This window comes from Triturus cristatus, chromosome 8 (genome assembly GCF_964204655.1).
Source record: "Triturus cristatus chromosome 8, aTriCri1.1, whole genome shotgun sequence".
NCBI lineage: Eukaryota > Metazoa > Chordata > Amphibia > Caudata > Salamandridae > Triturus > Triturus cristatus.
Genome location: NC_140591.1, coordinates 799,096,722 through 799,124,195, shown reverse-complemented (window position 1 = coordinate 799,124,195; position 27,474 = coordinate 799,096,722). Strand labels below are relative to the sequence as shown.

General features: G+C 45.5%; 1 protein-coding gene across 4 annotated transcripts in view; it reads left to right on the top strand.

Annotated features, from left to right (window-relative positions):
* The window catches only part of GYG2 (glycogenin 2), a 349,183-nt gene that overhangs the window by 172,497 nt on the left and 149,212 nt on the right, over positions 1-27,474 (top strand). For all 4 annotated transcript variants that reach the window (XM_085622236.1, XM_085622235.1, XM_085622234.1 and 1 more), the window contains exon 6: positions 23,048-23,174. In XM_085622236.1, the coding sequence (XP_085478362.1) occupies positions 23,048-23,174 (127 nt within the window). The remainder of the gene's footprint in view (positions 1-23,047; positions 23,175-27,474) is intronic.

The window sequence follows — 27,474 nt, the reverse complement described above, 5'->3', positions numbered from 1 at the left end:
AAAACCAGACGGGAGTACGAGATTTTGTATGGATTTTAGAACCCTGAACGAGATCTCCTTGTTTGACGCCTATCCCATCCCACGCATAGACGAGCTGATAGAGAAACTGGGAGAAGCCAAATTCATCACAACCCTGGACCTGACCAAGGTATACTGGCAGGTGCCTTTACGTGAGGAGGACCGAAAGAAAACCGCTTTCGCCACCCCAGACGGGTTATATAAATTCACGGTGTTGCCCTTCAGATTACACGGAGCCCCGCAACATTCCAACGCCTCATGAACACCGTTCTCCGTAACTACCAGTCGTTTTCATCAGCCTACCTCGATGATATCGTGATCTTTAGCCCTGACTGGGAACACCATCTACAACATCTCCAAACCGTGTTAGGGGCCCTACAACAAGCAGGGTTACACATCAATTCCAAAAAGTCACGGGTGGGATATCACAAAGTGAAGTATCTTGGGTACGTGTTGGGTCACGGTATGATAGAGCCCCAAATAGAAAAGGTCAGAGCGATAGCTGAAACCCCGTTTCCCAAAACCAAAAAAGACATGAGAGCCTTCCTAGGGCTAGTGGGGTATTACCGCCGCTTCATTCCACAGTTCTCGGAGATAGCTGCCCCCCTCACCAACACCCTCAAACAAGAAGTCCGACCTCATGTCCTCCTAACTCCTTCCCCAGTAATGTGGAAAGCTTTCAACACCCTGAAACGAGTGATCACTACCAGTCCAGTGTTGTCCTCACCGGACTTCACCCGCCCCTTTACTCTCCATACCGATGCCTCAGATTACGGAATAGGAGCTGTCCTCTCCCAAATGGACCAGGAGGGTACTGACCATCCCATCCTCTATATCAGTAGGAAACTATTTCCCCGGGAGCTAAAGTACCCTACGGTTGAAAAGGAATGCTTGGCAATTAAATGGGCTGTAGATAAGCTGAGGTATTATCTAGAGGGCCGCCCCTTCACCCTGTTCACTGACCACGCTCCCCTGCAGTGGATGAGCCGCAACATCTCCCTAAACCCGAGAGTGATGCGTTGGTTCCTCTCCCTCCAACCATTCGCTTTTACAATCAAACATCGTAAAGGCACAGAGAACGGAAGCGCGGATTACCTCTCTCGCTATCCTCTCCCCAAACGGGTGATTCCTAGGGGGGAGGTGTGTAACGAAGCAAGACCCACCATGGAGTACCCCCTCAGAACACCGAAGGTGATCGATACCCTTTCTCTCCCGCCAGCAGCCGGAGTGGACTCCCTCGGGGTCGCAGTTCCCCGTACCAGGCGAAGAAAAGGGACACCGCTCCTTTAAGTGGAAAGGCCTATCGCTCAATCCTGACCCTAGCAATGACGACGACGAGGGATGGGCTGAAATACCCGGAACTGCGCTATCACAGGTGTGCGTTGACACCGGAGGACGAGAGGGCGACAGCGGAGCGGAGGAGGAAGGAGCAGTGTAGGACAGCGGTCGGAGAGAAGAAACGAAGAGAACGGGATATCGAGTAGACGGCGACTACGAGGCATCGAAGCCAGGAGGCCAACGACCCCGTGAGCTGCCCAGCCACGTTCCCGGAGGAGCGTGGCTCTCGCAGGTACGCAAACGCTTCAGGGGCTGGGTGGGGAGTAAGGGGCGCCGTCTGTAGTAGCATAAGGGGAACTCAGAGCCTGGATACGTGATACCCTGGTGACATCCCGGTAATAACCCACCCCGAGCACCACCCCTCACTATAAGCCTGTTCGTGAGCACTGAGTGATCCCTCACCCCCCTTCCCTCACGCCTTTACCTGCAAGATAACAGGCCACTGACCTTGGAACCCTTTCTGTTTCTCTTCCCGTGGATCATCGGTACCACGCCGCCATCCGAGGACCAAAACAGCCCAAACTGGAAGAATACCCTGGGTGGAGGAGGACGGCAGGAAGGAAGGAACCCCGAGGCACCAAGAAAGAGACTTCATTACCTTATTACCAACCCACTCCTGTACGGCGACGTGTGCATAAAACAATAAAAACCCTTGAAGCACCAAAACGGTCTCCAGTAGTATCTACCCGCTCACAGGACAATAGGCTGTTCTGGCCGAGGCTCGTCGGTCACCTGGCCGGGCACAGTTTCCCTCACTCTGGCTTTGTTGCGCTGTAGCGCCTAAATCCTGTCCGAGTACATTCGTGCGGCCACCCCTGTTAAATGCTTTATGCTATTATGGGGTCTTCCTATTTCGCCCAGGGCTGTTGGGTGTGTTCCCTTCGCTGCAGGAGCTCTGTGGGTCGGTGGGGCATGCGTTGAGCGACCACAGCGCTACCCCATAGGTCCCTTCAGTCTTCGGGGAGGGGGGGCGTGGTCGGTTCTGTTCTTCCCCGGGCCAAGCTCCCCATTTGCCTCTCTAGGGAGAAGGCCCAACTCAGAGACTTCTTCTGGCCAGTGCTTCCTCGCCACTGCCTTTTGTATTCAGGCCCAGGAGGACACCTCATTTCCAGCGCGCCACCTCCCAGTGTCACCAGGCTGAGACTCCCCCCGCGGGGCCGGCTCCGAATACTTGCACCACTCAAGGGTGTCTGCCTTTTGCACTGCCGCTGTCTCCGCAGGGTGTTGTGGTCCCTGCGCTGCTTTCTCCTCACCTCCTGTGTTTCTATATTGGGAGTGCCAGCGCTTCACGTTGAATTAGTCGAATCCAGGCGAGGCCTCCCTGGAAACCGCTTCCCTCTTCCACAAGTCCTGTGCCTCGGGGCCTGCAGCCCACCACTCATGCACAGCACTGCGGGAGTCCTGGCTGTGTGTCTTGCACCTGCCGGCCCTTGATCCTGGCCTCCTCAACTTCTTGGATACAGTCTCCAATGCCAGAGGTGGATAACTAATTTCATTCTTTACCCGACTGCAGTCGGCCAGGATATCCCCCTCTGGTCGGTCCCCGGGGATCTGCGTCAGGCCAAAAATATTTTGCTGCCGCCCTGTTGTTTCGCTGCTGTCCCTCAGTGCTCCGTTCTCCAAATTTCTGCCCCCAATTCTGTCTACAGGGGTTGCCTCGGTTCAGCGACGCTCTGATGTATCCCGAGCAGGGCATCTCCAGAGGCCGCCCTCCGGGGACCCAGGTGATTCAGGGCCTACAGCACGCTGATTAGTCTCTTTGATGTGCTGCGGAGCTCTTCAGCGTTCGTAAGTTCCTTTGTACGATTTTGCGGCTGCCGGTGTAAAATCGTGGAGCTTCCACCCCTTCGGTGCACCACAGAATCGTTCCAACTCGGTCATATAAAGGATACATTCGGGACCGGGACGGAGCCACGCCGAGGATTTAGCGCATCTGATAATTATCGGATACATTAAATAACACTCAGGGGTATTTTATCATGGTATAGCGTCGCCCTTGCACCACGCAAGGGGCGCAAGGGCGACACAAAACCTAGAGTAACATATACCAAGCCATGAAAGGCCACGTTGTGTGGCCCTTTGTAGCATGCTAAATGTGGAGTACCACAAGGCAGCACAAGCCACTCCCTTGTGTTATTCTGCTCCAGAGAGGCGTTCCATGTGTTGAGCGTGGGTATCCCCAACCATCCACCCATGCATTCTGCAGCACACGTAGAAAGAGGGAAAAAACCTCAGTAGATCATTTTTGTGCAGGAAGGTGCCCCTTCCTGCACCAAAACAATTCTGCTTACAAAGCAGGCATCCTTGCACCATGGTGCAAGTGTGCCTGCATTGACGTTAGGCAGCACTTTGTGCCCCAGTGCAGGCAGAGAGCAGGAATGCACCATTTAATGTTAAATACAGTGCATTCCTGCCCTCTCCCTGTCATGTAGCGCAGCAGCGCGACTCGCTGCAATGTGTGAATATTTGATAAATGTGCGCCTCAATTCGTAATATTGATCAATGCGTAAACAGGTTTGCGCAGGGGTCTGAAAAAAGACGACTGACTCATAGTCAGTCCCTTATGTGTTATGTGCGGTGTGTAGTGGTGACATTAGACATTGAAGAACAGTTACAGCTGCCTCATTAAACAAGCATCGGTAAATGCATTAGGTTTCGCCTATGTGATTACTATTGATCTTTTTTTGTTGTAAGTTGTAGCTTACTGAGTAGTTGTACAATATAACTTGCAGAAGTCTCTTAATGTTTATTTACAAAAATGTAATATATTGTGCTGTTACTAGTGGTATCGTGCAGTAAGTAAAAGCAACATTTGAAAAAATGAAATGAAAGATGGAAATAATGGAATTAATTGATGTAATAGCAATATTATGGGCCCGATTCACAGAACTAACTTAAGACATATTCCTAAACTAACTACTTTTGGTATTCACAGAAGTTAGGATTTTGTCTTAAGTTTGTCTTAAGACAAACTTAAGACAGACCTAAGACAGACTTAAGACAAACTTAAGACCGACTTAAGACAGACTTAAGACTGACTTAAGACAGACTTAAGACAGACTTAAGACTGACTTAAGACAGACTTAAGTTAGGATTTTGTCTTAAGTTTGTCTTAAGTCTGTCATAAGTCTGTCATAAGTCTGTCTTAAGTCTGTCTTAAGTTTGTCTTAAGTTTGTCTTAAGTCTGTCTTAAGTCTGTCTTAAGTTTGTCTTAAGTCAAACTTAAGACAAAATCCTAACTTCTGTGAATACCAAAAGTAGTAAGTTTAGGATTTTGTCTTAAGTTAGTTCTGTGAATCGGCCCCCATGTGTTTAGAGGAATTCTGACTTCTGTTTACCCCGGTGCCACAGCACCTGCTGCACCATTCAAATCATGATCCTAGAGCCTGCAAGGTAACTGCACTTGTGACTGCTTGTTTAGAAGTTAAATATAGCCGTGAAAACATTAATTTGGAAATTGGAGCCCAGAGGGGTAAGGTGAAGAGCATAGGATGTCTTGCAAATTAAATGTAGGTGACAACGTTGTGCATGTATATTGTAAGCCTTTAATCCATACAGGCGCATAAGGAAATTTTGCTGCGTCCAACAGTTAAACCTGCAGAATAGAGCAAGAGCATATTGGCCCGGTGGTGTATGTTTTTACTTTTGATGTGTATATCCATTTAAAGCAGGTGACTCCGTATGTGATCCGATGTTTGGAATCTAGTGCTGCCTGGTGGCCTTCCCTTCGATGATGTATGCCACTCACTTCTTGTGAACTAGAAGACACTGGTGCACCTCTGGGCATCCCCAGCATTACGTGGTGTCTAAGCTGTTAAAAGCAGATGTTCCATTCTTGCGCCTAGCAACTCCATTGCAAGAATGGAGGAAGGTAGCCAGAGAACTGCCTCAAATCTGCTCTATTTAACATCAATTCTGGATGCAAAGGTACATTTTTGGGCAATCTCCAGAAATTACACCAACATTTTTCTGTATGAAAAAGGTTGGAGCCTTATTGTAGCTTTCACAATGTCGCCTCCTTCAATGTTCAGATTTGATTTTCTCTTTACGGAACTGAAAGCAGTGCCTCACTTGCTTTTGACCTTTATTAACCCCGTGCGGAGCTGGCATAGTGAGACTATGCGGAGGTCCACGCAGTTGGGGAAAAACTAGGTGGAACTCCGCTATGCCACCGCCTCTACCCCCCAATTAAAAACATTGACAAATTAATTTACAAAGAAATGAAAACACACTTACCTGTACTGCGGCGTCTCTGGGCTGCTCTCCTCCTTCTCGCCGTCTCTCTCCTATGTGGGCGTACATCTTGAGAGACGCCCGCATGCACAGTTCTCGCAAGACGTCTTGCGAGAAATGCGCATGCACACGTATGCAGTTCTCTCAAGATGAACTTCCCACGTAGGAGAGAGACGGCGATGAGGAGGATGGCAGTCTGGGGACGCCGCAGTACAGGTAAGTGTGCTTATTATTTCATTTTAAATTAGTTTGTAAGGATTTTTTACTCTGGGGGTGGAGGCGGGGAGCCTATTGCAAGGGGGGCTGGCTAACTCTGCCCTGCTGCGGAGTCAGAGTTTTGCCCTATTCTCCGCATTCCCAGCGGAGCACGGAGAGAGGGCAAATCTCCCCACACTCTGCTGGCGGAGCGGAGTTCTCACCCCGCCCTTAACGTTTTCTACCTGTAGTTGAACAAGAACAGTAAGATTTCCGTTTGCTTTCCCTCGGAATCTCAGGTAGAGATAAAGTAGATGTTCAGTCACAGTCGCAATGTGAATAATTAACCACAAGATGGCAGTGTGGCTCTGTTGTTTTTTTCTTTCCAAAGACTTTCGTCGGTGACAACGAATTTTCCGTTATATTTGGTTGGCTCCCCTATAAAACTAACCACGCATCTTTACAACAATAGAAAATTTTGGGAAAGAGTCATCGATTTCCTTGGGGAGACAATGTGATGGCAATGCAGTTTTTTTCAGTGTCCGCGGATTACATTTGAAAGTGATAATGCAGAAAGAACCAATATGTGTTTCTCTGTATGATAAAAGTTTGTTTCTTCCAAGGGATTTATAATTTGAGCTTGACCTTATGAGCATCAATGTAGCCATACCGATACATCTTCTAAAACACAGTTTCATTGCCTGCAGCCAGGGAAAGTAAACACAATTTGCCACACGGTTTCAATGCATGCCGCCAGGGAAAGTAAACTAGCAAAAAAAGTTCCACACAAAAGCGGAAGGACACAGTATTTCGTGACTGGATATGATAAGAGTCCCCTTTTAAGATATATTAAATACAGGAGATTTCACAAGCCTAAACATAAAAATTTGAGTTTTTAAGGTAATTTAAGTGTGCATTTTCTGCCATCCAGAGGACGTATTTTTGAATTGTGTCTGAAGCAATCTGACACAATGTTTTTCATTTTGATCTTTAATTAGTTCGTGATCCCCTTTTCCTCAAACATTCCAGCTTCCTATAATAGAGCCATTGCTCGTTATGTGGTAGCAACTCAACATTAATATTTAAGCACAGAGCCAGACAGACAGTTTGCCAGCAGAAATCCTCGTGTGCGGCATAACCATATATCCATTTCATGACCCCCACTAGTATCTTTTTTAATGTTGCACACAAATGATGCATAATCAAACTAAAGCATACCGTAGAAAAACAGAAGCCTGTATGTTCCAATACTTTGAATAATGACTCATAAAAGGTACCCGCCCCAATCTCCATCCTTGTTGTTTGGGATCATAACTCAAACAACAGGTCAATCTAGTGATTTATGGTTCTTTTCTGAGTGCCTTATTTTCATTGGTATAAAAGCGATCAGTAAAGAAGCTAAGCCTGTGCAGCCACAGAGTGGAAAAAGCTTTAAAACTTGTCTAGGCATGGTATTTTCTACAGGAAGGGTACACTTCCTGTACAGAACCTGTGCTAGACTCACGCACTCCCCTGGCAATATGGCGCTAAGGGGTGTGCGTGGGGCTCGGCAACTGAAATCAGCACCGGCTCTAGGGTGCCTCTGCATGACTTACTCCCTTTCGAATAATGAGTTCACAAGTAGTAATGCTACCATTTCTCTTCGTCAATTGACAGGTGGAGTAAAGGGGCAAATCCTGACAGCTGAAAATGCAGGTACAATGGCAGTAGGTTAGATGGTAAACATGCAAGTTGCTAAAGGCAGCCCGGGCTCCAAGATAGGAGGGCTCAGAGTCAAACACAAGAAAGCTGTAGAAATAACTAAGCAGTGGCAGAAGGTAGGTGCTTTTCTGTTAGTACGAGTTTCCCAAAGAGTTAGAGGAGTGTAACTAGATGCCAGAGCATCTAAACGCCAGGGAACTCAATGCAGTCCATGATGCACAAGACAGCCCAATGGACAAGCTTCTGCAAAATTAGTGGCACCAGCAGCAAGCTGCCACACAGGGCCTCTGCACCCCAGTACTCCAGAAAAACTCAGCAATGGCAGAGACAAGTTCAGAAGCATATACATAAATACTGGCAGGAAGAAAATGAAAATGGAGATAAGGGTATGTCCCTGGCATGGTATACAGGTGTAGTCCTATGCCCTCAGTGCCTGTTTTTAACTCTGTTATCCTGACTTTTGTTTTGACTCTGGCATCATGCTAATGTACCTGTGTGCAGAAGTCTAGGACGGTCCATGGCAATGGGCAGCCCAGGGCCTGTCCTGTGACCTGGAAGGACTCACCAAGTGTGCCTTCATAGAGACAGTGGACATCTGCCCCCGTCTTGGATTTAGCACTTAAGGTGATGGTGGTTTGATACCATCTTTTTGTGATTTATAGTGTGACCAAACGTTTTTATCTGTGCCAGTGAAAGTGTGGTATACTGACCCCCTCATGTAAAGATCTGCTAGTATGTGAGACTCGAAAACCTCCACTTATATATGTTGAGGTTGTATGTAACATGAGCATATGGTGCATGTATGGTAGTAGGACCGTATATGCGTGTGCGAATCTGACAACCGAAGTTAGTGGTATCCATTTTAGATGCCACTTGTTTGACATGGCTTAAGATTATGGAGGATAAGAACAGCTTCCCTAGACAGTGGAAATTAATTCAATGCTGTCCTTTTGCTGGAGGGTGTAGATCCAGATACGAAACTGACGAGATTACCTTTAGAAATTCTAAGAAGACTATGTTAGGAAATGGCTACTGACTAGTACATTTTTTTGGCACTGCTGTTTGATTCATGGTAGGAGAGAGGGGTAGGACTAGAGGTTTCTGCTCTGCGAGGTGAAGACGTTTGTACGTTAGACCTTCCCTTTTGTCCGCCCCTGATCAGTGCCCAACTAGGCTGACTATAGACAGGTGTAGAAACCTCACACTTTATTGTCTTCATGTTGTGAGTGTTCTTGCTAGAGACAGCCCCATCGCTACCTGCTGTGAGAAGTATCTCGTCACACGGATACTGTGTTTTGAGAGCAGCTTAAGAAAAACCCTTAAAAAGAGGACCATTCTAAACGGGTTCTGAGGGTTAAGGCAGTAAATCCACATCTGCTGTCAAGAAAATGTATATAGAAGTGGGACTTAATCCACCCTCTTTGATCCATTTCCAAGTTCTTCATGACCAAAGTACTCTGCAAATTACTCAAAGGAATGCTGTATGACTAGGTCTGTTGTCTGCCTGAGAGCTAGTCTTCCAGAGTTAAGGAGACCCCACCTGAGGTATCCACCTTCTGCTGGAGTAGGTGGTGTCTGCCCAGTGCCTAGAAGCCTGTCTGCCTGCAGAGAGAGTGAGAAAGAGCCTCCCTGGGCTTGCAGGGTAAAAGGCTGTCCAAGAGGAGAATCTTAGCATGTACCTGTTCTAAAGAACACCTAGAGAAAGTGGACTGTCTGACAGAGCAAAGCAGTGGATCGGCATCCTTGCTGCAGTGGGTCTCTTGGTCTCTCTATGTGGTTCCATCATTAATTGTACCCAAAAACTACTCAGGTTTCCACTTCCCATGTGCCAATCTTTCCGCTACTGTTGTGGGCCATAATCTGATAGTACCACCAATGGCATGAGATGCTTTGAAGTCACTAAGGGAGATCCAAAAGGAACACACAGACAATAGTAGTAAATCTCCAGTCACATTTCCACTTTACAGCCAATATTTTAATGTCTGATTCTAATTTGGGAAATTTAAAGGGGCTGCTAAGGCAAGCACAGCTGCAAGAAGGAACCCTAACATGACATTACTAATTGAATACTTGCTAGCACCGTTCAACGCAAATAATGACTGGAAATAGGATTGCAATGTGCTGATAGCAAAGTATGGCAGAGAGAAAGCCTCCACCCTTCATTTAACCACTAAACCAAAAACCTCACCGTGGATGTCAAAAAATCGTCTTATGCCAAAAAGGAACTTAAACAAAGAGTACCGCCTGTTTAAACGTAATCACCTGGTCAACACACAACAAGACAAATTAGGGAAATTTCGCCAAGAGTATAAGAAGTCAGTCTTGTTGGCTAAAAAACAGTGTTTCAATAAGTTGTGGGACAAATTGCACTAGAGATTCTAGAGCTTTTTGGAAAAGAATACACAAAATAAATAAGGATCACACTGCGATCTACAGCACAAATATAAGGGAGGAGTCCTGGATACAAATCTTGCAAATTCACGATTATATAAAGTCAGAGGAGCCAATGGAGAAGGGGAAGTGAGAAGACACTGGCTCTTCGACAAAGGTGCTATAATCCACAGCAGTGTTACTCAAGTCATCAGGATCAGGGCCACTAACCCAGATGCCCACAATCAACCAGCTCAATTTGAAGGGCACAAATAAGGATGGAGGCAAACATGTTGGGGCACTTATCCAGGATATAATATCAGCTACAGCCAGAACAAGGAGGTGGCTCCCAATAGGCAATTAGGGCTAGCTGAGCGCAAAACAAGACCAATAGAACCAATCATAAGGAAGAGCAGAACAGACTAGACCCTAGGTCTGAATGGACTACCCTGATCAAAGCTTCCGTAGAGGTATTGAAAGAAAAACTCAGTCTCCTCTTTAGTGCTGTGAGCCTCCATCAGGCAGTCCCAGACTCTTGGTGTGGACCTATAATCCACCCAGTTTTTAAAGGGGCGATGATGGTGACCCAGCAAATTTTTGATTAGTAGCTCTATTTGAAATTGATTCTAGGGTTTACGCTAGTCTAGCACTGAAAGATCTAAAAGAGTAGGTTGACAACTTGGCACTTATTCCATGGAACGAAACAGGGTTCCATAAAGGCCAGGGTACATCATCAAATCTGGCTGCCTTAACACTCTGCTTTGAAAAGCCTTCACTAAAAATCAACACTTTACGCAAAATGTTAAGGCGGCATTCGACAGGGTCCCAACAGACAGATTCTGGAAGTAATTTGAAAGTATTGGCACTTTGCTGAAAATAATGAGAGCCATCCAACTTCTTTACACCTAAACGTGGTTACGTGTCAAGCTTGGAGATGGCACCAAGCTTTCTCAGAAAATCTACACTTCAGTAGGCCTGAAATGAGGGTGTCTTCTTGCCACCCAATTGTTTAATACTTACATTTCAAGTCTGTCCACAGAATTGGATCTCACAAATGCACATCCTCCAAATTTAGGGCCCTGCGCCTTACTCACATTGTATATGCAGACGATTTGCTTTTTATGAATTGGATGAGCAGGATTGCAACTGCTTCTATATGTTCTATCAGGTTTCACAAAGTGGCACAAACTTGAAATTAACCATAAAAAGGACAAAAGCTGTGAAATTTAGCAAGAAGTTAAATCCACCAGGATCGTGGATTGTAGATGTGTTCCAGCTATCAGTTGGATCAAATTTAAATATCTTGGGATGGTATTTGATTCAAGAGACAGTTCTGTTCCACACATGCAAACAATGAAATCAAAAGCTGCCTCCCTAAGTTCATGATTTTCTATACTCCCAAGACCTCTGCAAGGACCCATTTTTGGGCCACAATAGCAGTGAAGCTGCTTCCATCTATTACGTATGGCTGTGAAATAACGGTAGGTAAGATGGCAAGGTTGGGAGATATGCTAATTGGAAAAGCCTATTGGATCTTCTTGAGGCTCCTAAAATGATACATCGCAGGCATAACTGTGCCTAGAGCTGGGTCTATTAAAACAATAATTTCCCTCCAAATGTTCTTTTCTAAAAATGTGCCACAGATTTAGATTGGCAGAGGGCAGTTCATCAGCTGCACATGTCTGATGTGAAATAAATAAGCTGAAAACAAAGTCAGTATTGAGATACTACAAAGGTGGTGATCTGCAGGAGTTGCAAGTCACTGATTAATGGAATTCCAGCGCACCACTTGGTGAGTTAAAAATCCTCAATAGAATTGCCAGCTCTCTCTCCACGATAAAGCGGCTCTGGCGAAGCGATCCCACACCTGGCAAGTCTTTAATACCTACAAGTTCCTAAAACCACAGCTCCACTTTGTTTTTGAATTCCCATTCTATTTAAAGCTTAAGCTTATGCCCCTCTGCCTAGGAATCCAACTAACTCTGGACCAATTACCCACCTGGTTAAAATCTACTAAACCCGAATGCAGACTCTGCGGCGTGGAGAAGGAGACCCTAACACATGTTCTTCACATCTGCCTGGGAATGCTACCTGACCATAGAAGGATGCTTTGTGTTACCTTCAATCAGGCTGCCATTCGAACATGTAGGCAAGCCCTCATAACAGCACCCAATCCGGAACATACACTCCTAAACATCCAGGTGGTAAAGTTCCTAGAAATATTCAAAGTAAGAATAAAGGCTATTATGGGGAAATGAAAAATACAAAGGGGGTGAGGCACTGGCATACAGTGAGTGGCGGCTGCTACTAAACGGGGGTGGCAGAGTGAAAAATTTAAAATACAAAAATCACTTACCTTCAGGCCGGCCGCCGCTTCTCGGTCCTCTTTGGTCGACTGACTCCAGAAGAAGAAAGCAGCACGCACACACGTTCCCAGACTCCCCTAGCCGATTACAACGCTGCTGTCTCCTGCATGACAACAGCATCATGATTAGTCTGAGCCCCGTCAAACCGAATCGATACCTGGACTGAATCGTTTCAGCTTTTGGTCTACTTGATGCCAGCAAGGCCGGACTGGGAACCAAAACCGGCCCTGGCAAAGTGCTCGGCGCAGCCCCCCCCCCCCCCCCCCCGGGGGTTGGGGTGTCGCCGAGCTCTTTGCCAGGGCCGGTTTTCGGCCGATTTTGTTACAGGGCCGATTCTGCAAAAACGGCCCTGTAACAAAAACGGCACCCAGGGGCCCAAAACCAGCCCCCACCTGTGCAGTGCACCGGGGAATTGCCCGGTGCCTGCTACGGCCAGTCCGGCCCTGGATGCCAGGAGGCTGCATTGTAATATTTAAGGGCTGTTGTGGCTGGCCATTGTCACGTCAACATATTTTTGCTTAGCTATGCCTCAGGCGATCACTCTCATTCCAATAAATCTGGTACAGCCATGATCACTATTATCCATTATCGAGGCTGAAGGCTGAAGGCTGATAGTTGTGATGTGATCAGTGGTGCAACAAGGGGGGGGGGGGGTCCGCCCCAGGTGGCACATGTTTTGGGCGTGGCGTCCTCCTCCGCTCTTACCTGCCCTCTTGGTCGGCAGCAATCGGCAGCACCCCCGCTCTTCAATGCAGCCGCCATGGGGCGTCAAATGCAGCGACAGCCACGGGTGACCAAAGGGCTAACTACGCCACTGGCACAAAAGATGCTGCAGCTGAGCATCGACATTCTAATAAACTTTGCACAGCTGTGCCCATGTCCGAGCACTGTCACGTTAATCATCCTTGGCACAGCCATAATTAACTTTTAAGAATATTTGCATTTTAAATGGTCTTTTACGATTTTTTTTATATTGGAGCAATTGAGTAATTATTCTGAATTTGACCTACAGCACTTTTGAGTATTTCTAATTTTATCATTGTCTTATTGAAGGCGTAACGGTTTTAATTCACTATGTACTCTAGAAATATACGTGAAACTTGAAACCTTTTCATTTCATTTAGCTTTATTTCAGTTAAAACCATAGAAGTATTATGAAAGTGACACATTCTGCAATCCAGCATCAATAATAAACATATATACATTATCGAACCAGTTAAAATCTCCTTAATATCTTATGGACATCTTGCACTTCCCATATGTGCCGGCTATACAATCCAATACACATAAAACTCAAAACGTTAGTTGAATCAATCAAATGTGACAAGACACTTAAAAAATATTTCAATTAAAAATATAAAGTTCATGCCACTTTCATGTACATGCCTAAATCTGGTATGGTATGCTTACCATAATTCTGTATCAATAAGACATAAACGTAGCAGAAACATCACAACAATCTACTAAACTATATAGGGTTCAGCTAAGTTTTGTGTGTTAGCAGCAGCAAGAACTTAATGAGAAACAAAACCTCACTGATACATGTCAGTGTTATCTATGCTTGAATGGAAATCTCTTTTCAGTGATCAGAGGACCATAGTTTCTGTTTTTGGGGTGAATCTTTGACCTCAATATCCACATCAAGCCCAGAAACTTAGCACCTGCAACAACTATTGTTAAACTAGGATCAGTTCTCATGCTTCTGAGTGCAGTAGTGCAACTTCTGGCCCCCAGAACTTTACAGAGTGATTTTGAGCCATATAGGCCATGGAGACTCATATCTGGGGCAAAGAAAAAAGACGTGAGCAACTGTTTCTAGGTGAGTGTTGCAACCACGGTACAGTACATCCCTACCATAAGCCCAAAAAAGAACTAGTAAAGGGTCTTGGGGGCAATGTGCCAACCCTAAATTGAAAGTACAGTTTCCTATCTAATGGGACCATGATGGTATCTCAATATGGTTCCAGGAAGCTGCATCAATTGAAATCCATAAGCCTGTCCGTCAAGGGCATGCTCTGGACCGCACGCGCCTCACATCAAAAGATCCATGACCAATAGTTTGACTTAATTACATCTGGGGATGGAACGGGTTTAGAGGATGGATTTTCCTAGAGCCCCCTCAGGTCTCTGACAGTTAGTGCTTTCATCAGTCGTAGCCATATTATTTGGTGTACCTGGTCTGCCACTAAAACATCTCTCAGAGCCATAACATAGTGTTCTAATTTAGGGGTCTACCACAGCCTTCTCCAAAATAAAAGTGAGCACAATCTTATTTTGGAACCAATTTCATTTCTGCCCAGGTACAACATTAAAGGTTTCAGCAGAGTACTAGCAGGGAGGCGAGTTAGATTTCTTAGGAACTTTATCTCAGCAATGATTAGTGTTGCAGTTTCAGAAAATCCCCTTAGTTCAGAGCCCAGTGCCTTTGCATCATAAATTTGTAAGGCCAGGCCTATTGGTTTAGTATAAGAGCAACTATGTTCCTTTAGGATGATCCGCCTAAGCTTCATAGACACAGCATCCACTTAAGGTTTCCAAACCATATCAGATGACAAAGTGACGCCTAAATAGTGGAAAACTTGTGTGGACTCTAGTGGCATGCCTCCCAAGGTTACTCTTCCCCTATAACTTCTAGGTTGGTTAAACAACATTTATTTAGTTTTTAGAATATTAATCTCAAGGCTCGAGCTTTACAAAATTCCTCAAAAAGAGACAGCAATCGCTGTAAGCTCCCTGGTGTTTTAGAAATTGGCAGGGCATCATCTGCAAATAATAATTTTGCGTTTTGATACCTGCCAATACAGGGGCATCGGTCTCACTCTAAGACTAAAGCAATACAATGTTGTCAAGAAATAGTGAAAATAGCGTAGGGGCTAAAACCCAACCCTGCCGAACACCCCTATCTATAGGGAAGCGTTCAGTAAGGTCACCCGCGACACTCCATTGTACCTGCGCGAAGTTTGCTTCATGGAGGCGTATCACAAGATTCTACAGAATCAATGGCATCCCCTTATACAAAAGGATATCTCATAAATGTTTTCGCGAAACCAACGCTGAACTGAGATCCACAAAAACCACATACATAGGACCCTTTCCAATTAGCACTGCCCTTCAGTACTGTAGTAAAAAACAGAACACCTGGTCCAGGGTGCTAGTTTTATTCCGAAACACAGCTTGGAAAGAGGAAAGTATGTTGTTATGCACTATAGAAGTAAACGTGAAACTTGAAACCAAAAGGAAGACACATCTGTCTGCACCTGCCTGGAGGTGGGCTTCAACTACCGTGCTGTGGGATCCTTCTGCCCCGGCCTTAGAGGTTGGCTACCATTGCCTTGGCGTGGACTCTGCCTGCACTGGCCTGGAGGTGAGCCGAAAGTGCCTTGTCATTGTATCTGATTGGACCTGCCTAGAAGTAGGCCATGACTGTGGAAGAAGTCAGATAGCTGCACCAAGGCTTCACAGAGCTGCTTGTGTCTGTTCCAGGAAGGGCTCACATGCCAAAGGCTTGGGCTGTGTCTGATCTCCCCTGCTGCGGTTGCAGCAGCACTATGCGAGAACCACAGGCCCCTGCTTGCAGTCAGGAGAGGGAAGCTGCAACATCCTAAAGTGAGCACAAAGACTTGAGACTTTTTCTCATACCTACAAGCATCACAGGCTGAGGACACATTGAACTGATTGCGTTTTTCAACCTGTGGGGATTGTATTCTGCACCTGAGCCTTTTATATGGCTAAACAACAGACTGCTTGAGGACTGTAACTGTAGGGTCAGCCAAGTGGTAAAGAACACGGAGAGAAGGGCTGTAGTGCCCAAAAGGGGGGTTGAGATCAGGGTTATTACTCTGCATTCACAGTAAAATTGGGTAGCATTTATTTCAATTTGATTCAAATTATGTTCTTTTCCAAAATGACAAGCACTGCGGAAGGATTCGGACTTTGCCCAATTTGCAGAGCCATAGAAGGACAGGCCCCAGGACACCAGTGGCAAACACCTTCAACCTTCAGTGCTGAGGCCTAGACTGTGTATCCTTCACCCCCTGATTGTGTCTGACAAGGGAAATAATTCTACGGTGCCATCAGGACACTAGAGTCACCCCTAAAAAGATCATGTATGCTCTGAAACAGTCCTGTTCTTCAGTAAGCATGAGGAAGTAGTTTCCTCTGGCACAAGCGGAGACAGATTAGGATTTACAAGCCCATTGGGTCTGAACTATACCTCTAAAAATATATTGTAAATGCATTGCAATACATCAGCTAAGGTGCAGTGGCGGCTACCATGTACGGAAGGTGGGGAGGCGGGCGACAAAAAAATAAATAAATGTGTATATATATTTTTTTTTATCGATTTACATTCCTCCGTGACGCGATGTCCTCCTTCGGACTTCTGGCAGGCTTCAACACAGGACCCATCAGCAAACTCTGGCAGCACTGGCTCCGCCCCGTCCTGTCACTCAGTTCAGTACAAAAAACAAAACGATAATACCATTTTATTTTTCTGCTCTGGTCTGGGGATTTTCATAGTGGGGAGACGCTCCTCCACTCGAAGGGAGGAGCTGCCCCTGCGGGGTGCTTATACTACTCCGCCAAAGCATTATTTCTGATTGACCACCCTGTAGAACTCCACAGCACACGATGCGCGTCCGAGTTATCTAGAAAGAGTTAAAGTGTTATGATTGTATTTTTATTTTAACAAAAACACCTTAACTGATGGGCTTTGGTACGTTTGAGACTTTTTTCAAAGTTGTATCTATCTACTCATTGTAATGTTAACCTTCTTTGAAAACTTTGCATTTTCATTGAGTAAATATAACTCTGCTTTCTATAGACCACTTTACAGAGCAAACTGTGCATTTTAGGGTGCTGTTAATGGCAAGTGTTCTGTCAACTAAGTGACATAGATTACATTAATCTCGGAAGGATGAAACACTGAGCTTCCCCGCTGTGAATCGAAAACACGCTTTTTGCAGAGGACACAGCAGTGGAACATATATCCACCTAACTAAAATGTCATATCATGTATGATAAATGGAACAATCGAATGAATATTTGTTATCTTTATCGTATGCCAGAATGAAATATTGCTTCTGTTTCACTTTGCACATTATAAATGGCATCATCGAAATGAGAAAATTAAACAAACCACTGCTGCAATGTATGTTGCCATTTTAACTTTTTATACTTGCCAGTTTGAAAACAAAAAGTCTTCTAGTCTTGTAATAGGAGATTTGTATCTGTCGTTTGCTGTATTGGGAAAGTTGCAGGCCAACCTGGTTTGTTTGTACATATGGCGACGGGGTTGTTAACAGCAGGTTTTGTATCTCAAGTTACTGCTTATTATATTTGAGCAGAAAGAGCTAAGCCCTGAGAGGAGGTCAGTAACTTAATGGAAAGCACTGAAAAGAAATCTAATGCAGGGTTGATAAGGCGTAAATGTCAGTGGGAGGAGCAGTGGAATACTAGTTTACCTTCAGCCAGCAGCCCCACCATCTTGGCCACGAAAACTGAAAGGAGGGTGCTAAAGCCCTTAGTCAAATGGTTCTGGCTGACAGAAAGCACTTTGCCGACAGGCCAATGAGAGGAGAGGGCTGATATCTGGGGGCATGTGGCATATACTTTGCACCAGTCAAGAGCAGTTTTGGGCCTACTGAAGGGTGCAAATATTATATTTTCACTAAGGGGAATATTTATGAGTACCTTGCATCACGTTTGCACAAGGAAGCAGTGGCATATCGAAAGTTGAGGGGGGCCCCCAGCAAGGTACCTGGAGGGGCCCCACTCCGGATTTAAACCAGAGCTCTCAGGCCTGAGTACCCTGCTGAGGGGGCCCCCTGCAGCTCGGGGGGCACCCGCACTGAGGGGGCTGCAGGGGCCTGTGTTACACGCCTGCAAGGGAGGCATTCCATTGGCTTTGAGGTGGGAGTTCCCACAGAACTCATAGTTTTTGAAGCATTCACAGATTTACAAGGACTTGTAAACCACGTCAAAATCTTATTCCTCCCGGGTTGAGGCGTAACGAGGAGAAATATCTCTATTTCTCCTTGTTTTTCCTCTTTCTGTGTGTGCTGCAGTAGCACACATACAGAGAGGAAAATGCCTCTCAGGTACATGTTTGTATACGAAGGTGCCCCTTCCTGCACAAAAACAATCCTGACGACAACACAGGCCCCCTTGCACCATGTTGCAAGGGGGCCTGCATTGGTGCTAGGCTACCAAAATGGCGCAGCACAGGGGGAAAGGAAGGAATGCACTATATTGGATAAACACGATGCATTCCTGCCCTTTCATGTTGGCACAAGCAGAGCAGCAAGGTGGCTTGCTGTGCTGCCCTATGTCAAATCTATCTAAATGAGAGCCTTGGTGACCTGTACAGAAGCATTTGCACCGCACCTCTAGTGCAAAAATGTATCTCCGCATGGTATGTCTGTGCAAATAATGTTTCGCATTGGTCAGAAAGGGGCAAAGTTAACATGATGCAGTCCTGCCAAGTGCCACGCATGTCACGTTAGGGCAATGCAATTTAACCCCTTGCGTGTGCATGACGGTACCATGCCGTCATGAGCCACGGGCGGCGTGTGCTCATGACGGAGTGGTTCTGTCATGCTGCGGCCGCTCCGCCCACGCAGCACTAATTCCCCGTCTGTGCGGGCGAAATGAAGAGTGGGCGGAGTCGTGACGGAACCACGCCGTCATGAGCACAGCTCGCCCGTGACTCATGACGGCGTGGTTCCGTCACGAGCATGGCGGCGCCGCGCTCACCCCACACCCCACCAGCGCCGCGGCGGAATTTGCGCCGCGGCGAAGGGGTTAAGTTAAATTCCTGCACTACCGCATGATCAGTAATTTGTCATGCAAACAAGAGAAATCTAAGCAGTGTCTCTTTTTTTTGCTGCTTTGTTGTGGATGGTTCTACTCTTTTAATTAGCTGTCAGACAGTGACACTTAGTTGCAGCCAGCTCTATTGATCGAAACAGCTGTAAGAGCGCTAATGACACATGGGCAAGCTTACATAAGCACCTGAGAAGAGGCGCTCTTACTCAAGCAGGCTTGAGAGTGTTCCAGAGCTATGTTAGGAGTATTGGGGCCACGTATATGGGGTGGTTTAACACATGTTGACTGTTGTGCATGGGTGGCAAAATAAATCCAACAGATTGATGTTTGCAGGTCAAATTAAGTAAATCAAACACATTTGCATATCTGAAATTCCTGCGGGTGAGAAATGCCACTGAATGAGAAACGCTATTTATATTTTGCAATGTTTGTGTTTGTAGGCGAGGCAGTGGTTGCGTGGTGGCCTTCTCCTTTGTGATTTACGCTTTCTGCCAGGTCTGACTTTGCAGCCCGATTGATTACCGTTTTACTGTATCAGGCTTAAGTCCGTTCAGATGGCTACATTAAATGCTGGTTTAGAACGTCCTTACTGCATTAGATCACATGCCATTATAAGTGTGAATGAAACAGCCTTGTGAATTGCATTCATGTGCCGGAGCTGGTACATCCCACTCTACAGTCAATACATTGTGGTCCATCATAGGCATATCTACACAACTTAGCTGAACTGTGCTTATGTTCAGTTTGTGTGCAGGGTGGTACTAGGGAAATGCTATGGACAGAACTGCTTCTCTACACTCGCCATAAAATATCACTCAAAGTGTCACACGTATGGGAATCAAGTGCCACACAGAAACAATGAAAACACAGAAATGTCACACTTACGGGATTGGAAAACTTGGCAGCTATGCCATGTTACTACTAAGTGTGGGTGACATTATACCGTTTGTGTGAAAATGTCACTCCTAGTCATTAAATGTCACTCATAATCACACTGAAATTATGAAAATGTCACCCACAAGCAATCTAAAATCTTGCCAGCTATGCACAATGGCCTTCTGTGTCTCAAACTGTCTAACTCTCAACCGCGGTCCGTGCAGCTAAGAGCGGTGGGGCCCTGTGGGGGGCGGGGGAGGTGGGGATTTTGTCATATGATCACGAGGGAAAATTAATGAAATAAATAATTTTCCCTCGTGGTCGTATGTCGAAATCCCCTCCCCGAACGGGCCCCACCACTCTCACCTGCACGGACGGCAGCTGCTAATTCTTCAGGAATACCCCTGGGAGTCAGGGAGTGGGAGCCACAGGAAGAGTGGTTTGAAGGACTGAAAAGGCGTAGGAGTTTCTGCGCCTGTGCCGTAGGGTAAGATCGTGATATGCCAAAAGGAAGCCAAGACGTAATCTTACTCATCCTTGTGAGGGTAGAAGACAGAACGTCTCTTCCTGGATGTGAAATTGCTATATTTATGGATCTGCTGCCCTCTGGTGGTCCTTATGCGGTAAAACAGTAGAGGAATTAAAAATACCAGATGCTACTCTTAACCAACAGTGTTGAAGGCACCCCCTCAGAAGAGCTAATGTCTGAACTTGCCCTCAAGAAAATAAGAATTTATTTGACAGCTGTTTCTGTTTTCCTGACACCACTCAGGAACAGACGCAGACTGCTGCATAAAGGGGGTTTTCAGTCAGCAGCAGTCTTGGAATGGGTGATTTTAAGCAGTAGCGGCCAGCATGGCTTGTGGATGGTGGGCGGGTGAGGGGTTGCGCAGGGATGTGGGAGGTCTCACGAGGGGAGGGGGGTCATACGGGAGGGGGGTCACAGAGGGAAGGGGGTCATAACGTAAAAAAATAATTTAAACCTAACTTTCCACCAGGTCCCGCGTCTTCACTGCTCCTGTTCTCCTGTCTTGACAGGAACAGGAAGCAGAGAGTCAGGCTCCCTCCCCTAAGCCAATCAAAATGTGGAATGCAGCTTTGTGATTGCTCTGGAGTGCTGTGACACAGCACTCCGCCTGGGGCTAGAGGGGTGTGCATGTTCTCCATGCATGCTGCAATGCAGCCTGCATGGAGAAGGGCAAAGTGCTCATGACAGGTTTGGGCGGCCCGAGGGGGGCAACCAAACAGTCTGTGTGCACTAAGGAGTGAGCAACCACTTCTCCCCTGCCCTGCTCAGAGAGCACAGCTGCCCCGTACAGTCGCCCGCCTGCAAAGCAAACATGAAATGTTAATAACTAAAAGTTATTACTATTTTATGTTTTGGCTTCTCGCACTGCGAGAAAGCAGTGGGGAGACGCTCATCTGCCATAGCGGAGGAGCCGCCCTCGATTTTAAGTTGAGTCCAGTCTACACCACGACCCATAAGAACAAGCGAGGAGATTTCACAGACACAATGCAACCTCCCTAAAAATTAGCCTGGAACAGTGAAGTTCTTGTATTACATTGCTATTGTATTGTAGCATTGCATTTGTACTTACTACCACTATGTGGGGAGTTAGACCGCTTAATTACACGGATAGCAGGCTGTAAGCTTAGTCACAGGGGCAGTGGGCTACAGTACGTCTGTGAACCAAAAGGGGTGTATCAGAGCAGGGCCGGCTCTAGGGCGGTGGGATCGGTGCCACCGCACCGGGTGTTGGCTTCCTGGGGGCGCTGTGTTTGCAAGTTTATTATGTTTTTAAGACACCTGCTGCAGCATTCCTTTCCTCCGGCAATTACCAGGCCTCACAAAAATGTCAAGATAACTCCTATGATTAATTATCTTCCTTGAGAGAGATTTGCGTTTTGTATATGTCAGGTTTAACATGTTTTGTATAGTTAAGGTTTTGACTTATGTGAAGTTAGTGCAGAGGGTTAATATGCCTGCTGCAAAGAACGTGTACCAAGTAGATTACAGAGTACATATAATGTAAAAAGATCAGCAGGTTACTGCTTTTAAGAGACATCCTTTTGTTACTTGCAATTTATAACATTAAGTACTAATATAGGACAGTGAGCTATTAACTTTCATCATAGAAGTGCATACACACTGCAAAGTATACATTAGAACATTGATTAATGTTGCAAAAAGGGTTAATTTGGCTAGAAATCAATTCTTATTATTAAAGAAAACTCCTAACTATGCTGTTTCTTTTTCGACTCTGAGTTTGTGCTTCTCCACACCAAACACCCTTAAACTATAATGCCTACCAGTTTGGATGACATGTGACTCCTACACTTTTAGTCCTTTGGCTTATGTAACATTTCCTATACAGTGATTTACACACGTATGATTGATTGTCTCTGTGTAATGTGTGTGTGATGCAAAGTGCACTGACACCCTACAGTGGTATGAGTGGTGCTTTACAACTTACTAAATGCATCTGAGAGAGAGTGGTTAAGGAGACTTGGACACTGTTGAAGGGTGCTAGTTAGAGAATCCGTGGTAGAGGTGGTCATGGGGGGGAAGGGGGGCACCAACAAACATTGTGGCACAGGGCGCCACAAGCTCTAAAGCCGACCCTGTATCAGAGAGTGCCCAGTAATCCATATGGGGACATTAGTTAGCACACAGATCATGGAGCTGAGGCAGTAATCCGAAGTGCAGGCATTGGGAATGCAGAGATTAAAAAGAAACTGGTGAGGTATAGCGAAACAACACAGCTTCACCTTGTATTCTGTGACATCAGGCCAGTAACACCTGTTACCGGCCAAACTAGGATTCCCTCCAACTGTGAAAAGGAACTTCCACTGTTACTCTGAGTTGTCTCTTTTCATAAAGTCCATAACAGAGACAATGAGATGTCTCTGTTCATGAACTCTGTTCATTTTCATAAATACTTGAATGTAGTCAAATCTAATTTCCTCCACCTCGCTTGCATTGCATATTTAGATTTTTGTTGTTTTGTATTTCATTTTTTGTTCTTTGGATGCATTCCTCAAAACCCTTTCTGTTGCATTTTTGTGTTATGCAGTTTTTAATTATTTTTCTCTTATTTCTTTTTTTTTGGTGTTGTGCTCATAAGGAGGGGACCAAGGACTTTTAAATAGTTTCTTCAGTAACTGGGCAACAACAGATATCAGCAAACATTTGCCCTTCATCTATAACTTGAGCAGTAGTTCTGTCTACACCTACATCCCTGCTTTCCGACAGTAAGTACTGCTGGCTTTAAATCTGTGTATTATAAGTAATTATATACCTGTAATTTGGCCGATGGGATTAGTGATTACCTTTCAAAGCTAGGACAGGTATAGCAGCGAATATGACTTATTTCTATGAAAATTGCTGACGTACTAATAATGTGCACCTGTCAGTGGCCGAAATGCTGAGTCAGTGTGAAATAGTTATCACACCTGATGAAACAGGACACCCCTTGTCATAATACATCATGTCTGATAAATAGCACATATTCCAAGATTTCCACGGTACTGGAGATTTAGGTGCTTATCATACAAAATCCGACCCCCAGTTGGGGGCATCGGAGCTTGGTGAGCACCTGCCGCAGCTACATCGGCGGGGGTGGTTCACCCGTGCAGCGGCACCAATGTTCTTAGTTAGTTTGGGGTTGGGGGGAGGGGGGTGGTTGTGGGGTAGGGCTGAATTGAGTATTATACTGATCTGCTCTCTGCAAGTGCAGTACATACCACTCGGGGTACTGGTTGATTGTCTCGTTCGCTTATAAACATTGACAATGTTGGAAATGTTGTAACTCATCGATGGAGAGGCGGATCATTGTAAGCTGGATACCAGATCTTAGACTATTTTCAGAAAAATGCACAGATGACACATGGATGCAGGATGTAAATGTAATTTTGGTGTCTGATGCTTAATAAAGATATTAAAAAAAAATAAAAAAATAAAAATCATACAAAATCCGAATGCCCCAGGGCCTTTTTTTTTCTTGTGCTAAATTCTGGCATATTTGACTTGTTGAACTTTAACAGGGGGTGGGAACTTTATTGCATGCTGTAATTACTGGGTGCAACAAACTCTGCATCACTTGTAATTGCGATACCTGTGCAAACAGGGGGTTGTGAAGGTAGTAGAAACGACAAGAGCACTCATATTGAGGGCCTTAGAGGTAAAATAATGCACAATACCAATTCTACAATAAATGGGTATTGCATCACTTAGTAAGTGTCACTAAAGGCCGTGTCAAAAATGGAGGACTGAAGAAATGCAAGTACAAGATGTCTGGCGGCACGTGCGGCCGTCAGAGGGTACGTCCATGTAGGCACATCTGCCATTTGCAGAGTTCTAAGAATAGCAGGCAAATCATGTAGGAACTGCGAGGAATAAGGTGACCAAGATAATTTTGTATTGTTGAGGTATTGTTTGAAGAGGTTTATATTTTGTTTTCATCTGATTATGGGGTGTGATGGGGCCATATGCAGTACATTTGACAGTGCACGAGCTCCTCCTAACATCACAGGTGTGGTAGTTAAGTATTGGGCTAAATTATCGTGGATTCCTCTGTACTTATTACAGTCAGTTTTAATAATGACGTGGAAGAAAACAAAAGCTTCAAGTTCCAATTAAGGCTGAAAATGTATTATTCAGGTAATACATTGTCAAAAAAATGAAGATGACCTGGTACTAGCTCTCTCTTCTAAAGAGAGTTCAATCAATTCTTTCAGAGAGCGGCTTCAGAACTGCTGTTCAAACCCTCATACTCTTGCATTTGAAATGCCCTACTCCATGGTCTCCCAGAATCCACACTGGCACTCCTTAGGGGCATCCTACATGCTGCTGCATGTCTCCTCCAGGGCCTGAAGAAATATATCACATCACCTCCATCCTGATGAAACAGCATTGGCTCCCCTCGCTGGCCCGCACCATCTTCAAAACCAGAGGAATCATGAACCCCACCCCCACTTACCTTGCAGACAAACTCACTGTTTCTGGTGGATCTTGGTGCACCGGCAGCCAGGACACCATCAGATTACAGACTAAGAAGTGTAAAACAAGATTGCAGGCTTTTTCCAGCTGTGCACCAAGGATCTGGAACAACATCCCCGCATCCATCAGGACCGCCCAACACTGCTCCAATTTAGAAAAGCGTTGAAGACTCACCTCTTTTAAATAATGCTACATCACAAAGTATTAGTCATCAACAACCCAGCTTGCGCTCCTCTTACTCAATGACTATGCATGTCTTTGACCATGTACAGCGCTCTGCTGCCTTTTGGCTAAGGTCACTCTATAGAAATACCATGCACTTACATACATATGTGTATTAGAACAAGTCAGTAGGGTAGGGTAAATAGCAAGGGGACACCCCATATTTGGAGTCAAACTCATATTGATACCCTTACACATAGGTTTCTATAATCAATCATCTGTGTGTGGAGTTTCAACATGATACAAGTAGGTGTAAGGGTGTGCTCATGGAGTAGGTGCAGACAGCATTCAGAAAGTTTTAGCATCAGTGCACAGTTTCACCTAAACAAACTAAAACCTCACCTTGGATGCCAGGGGCTCTTCATGTCTTAAGTCTGAGAAGAGCACTTCCACTTTACAGATTTATTATAACCAGGAAAACATGGCAGTCACATGTTATTAGGTCACAAGAGGTAGTTTTTTAATTTCACAGTAGAGTGTGTGTTGGACCTGTCATCCTTAGGGTGGTCTTCCCCCAAAACCTTTTGACTGCTTACCTCTTCTTTTTGCTTTGGCCTTAGGACTCTGACCACTTTACCACTGCTTACCAGTGCTAAAGTACATGTGCTTCTCCCCTAAATATGGTAACATTGGTGAATTCATAAGTTGCATATTTAATTTGCTTGTAAGTCTCTTGTAAAATGGTATACCATGTACCCAGGGCTTGTAAATTAAATGCTACTAGTGGGCCTGCGGCACTGATTGTGCCACTCACACAAGTAGCCCTTTAAACATGTCTCAGGCCTGCCACTGCAGAGCCTGTGTGTGGAGTGTACTGTCACTTCAACTTGACATTTTAAACACTTTGCCAAGCCATTAACTCCCCTTTTATTACCCATAAGTCACCACTAAGGAAGGCCCTAGGTACTCTACAGGGCAGGGTGCTGTATGAGTAAAAGGTACAACATGTACTTTTAGGTTTTGCATGTTCTGGTAGGGAAAACGCCTAAATTCATTTTTCACTACTGAAAGGCCTACTACTCTCATAAATTATCATTGGCAATTCCTTAATACACTTTTAAGCTGTAATTTCTGATTTGAAAAGAGTGTCTGTGTCATGGTTTATACCTTTGGAATGGTAATGATAAATCCTCTTGACTGGTAAAGTTGAATTTAACATTACTATTTTAGAACTACCCCTTTTAAACAGTGGGCATTTATCTGCTCTTATAGCTCTGTGAGCATGCAGCCTGTCTCTAATAAACGTCTGGGATGGGTGACAGATACACTTTGTGCATTCCACTAGGCATGCTCAAACACAGGAAGGTTAGGTTTGTCTGAGTACTCATATGCATTCAGATGGCTCTTCCTAGGCAGGAAGGGAGGAATGGGCTGACATGTATACCTTAATAAGCAGTGCCCTGTTCCCACACAGGGGGCTGATTACCCAGTACTGATAGTCTGGAGACCAAGCTGGGAAGAAAGGAACTCTGTGCACTTCAAAGAAACATCTTTGAAGTCACTCCCACTTCAAAGGCACAAGACACTTCCAGACCTACAACTGAACTCTGTCAGAAGAACTGCTGTGCTGCATCAAGGACTGACACTCTGCTGGACTGCTGACCTGGAAGTCATGCTTTTCTGCTGTTCTGCCATTCTGCCTGCAGCTCTCTGACCCAGCTGAGAGAGAGATGGCCTCTGCCTGGCACCTTACAGTGTTCTCCAAGGGTTTGTATGCTTCCTCCTTTTGTTGAGTCTCAGGGAAATCAAAGTCTCTACCCCTTGTGCCTGGTTCACTGGAAGTGGACCCAGATACTTGCTTCAGAGGCACTGACTCATCTGCTGATTGCATGAGCAGAAGTATACGTAGGAGCAAAACACGTCGCATCATATCGCACCTGCAGAAACTGGTGCACAGAACCGAGCATCGCCGCAGTCCTCAGAGATCAATGCATTCTTTGACTGCATGGAGAAACCCAGCACATCACACTTGGAACCAACACATCTTGTCTTCAGAGCTTCATCTACGGAATGACACCACTGTGAGAACGCCACCGGTGCACCACTCGAATGCGCCCACATCTTGGTACTGTTACCAGGGTAAGGTGCTTTGTTCATTGGGGCCTGCATGGGTCCTGTAGCTGGCCTGTGCTTTATCATGGTCATCCCAAACTATTGACTTTGTCCCGGTCCTGCGTGACCAGATAACCCCCATTGGTGCTTATTGCTTACTCTTTTAATCTTTACAAATTCATACCCTGACTTCTACTTATTGAATTTTTGTTGTTTTGGTCCTGATTAATTTATACAATTATTGTCTTTTTTTCTAAATCAGTGTGAAGTCTTTTTGTG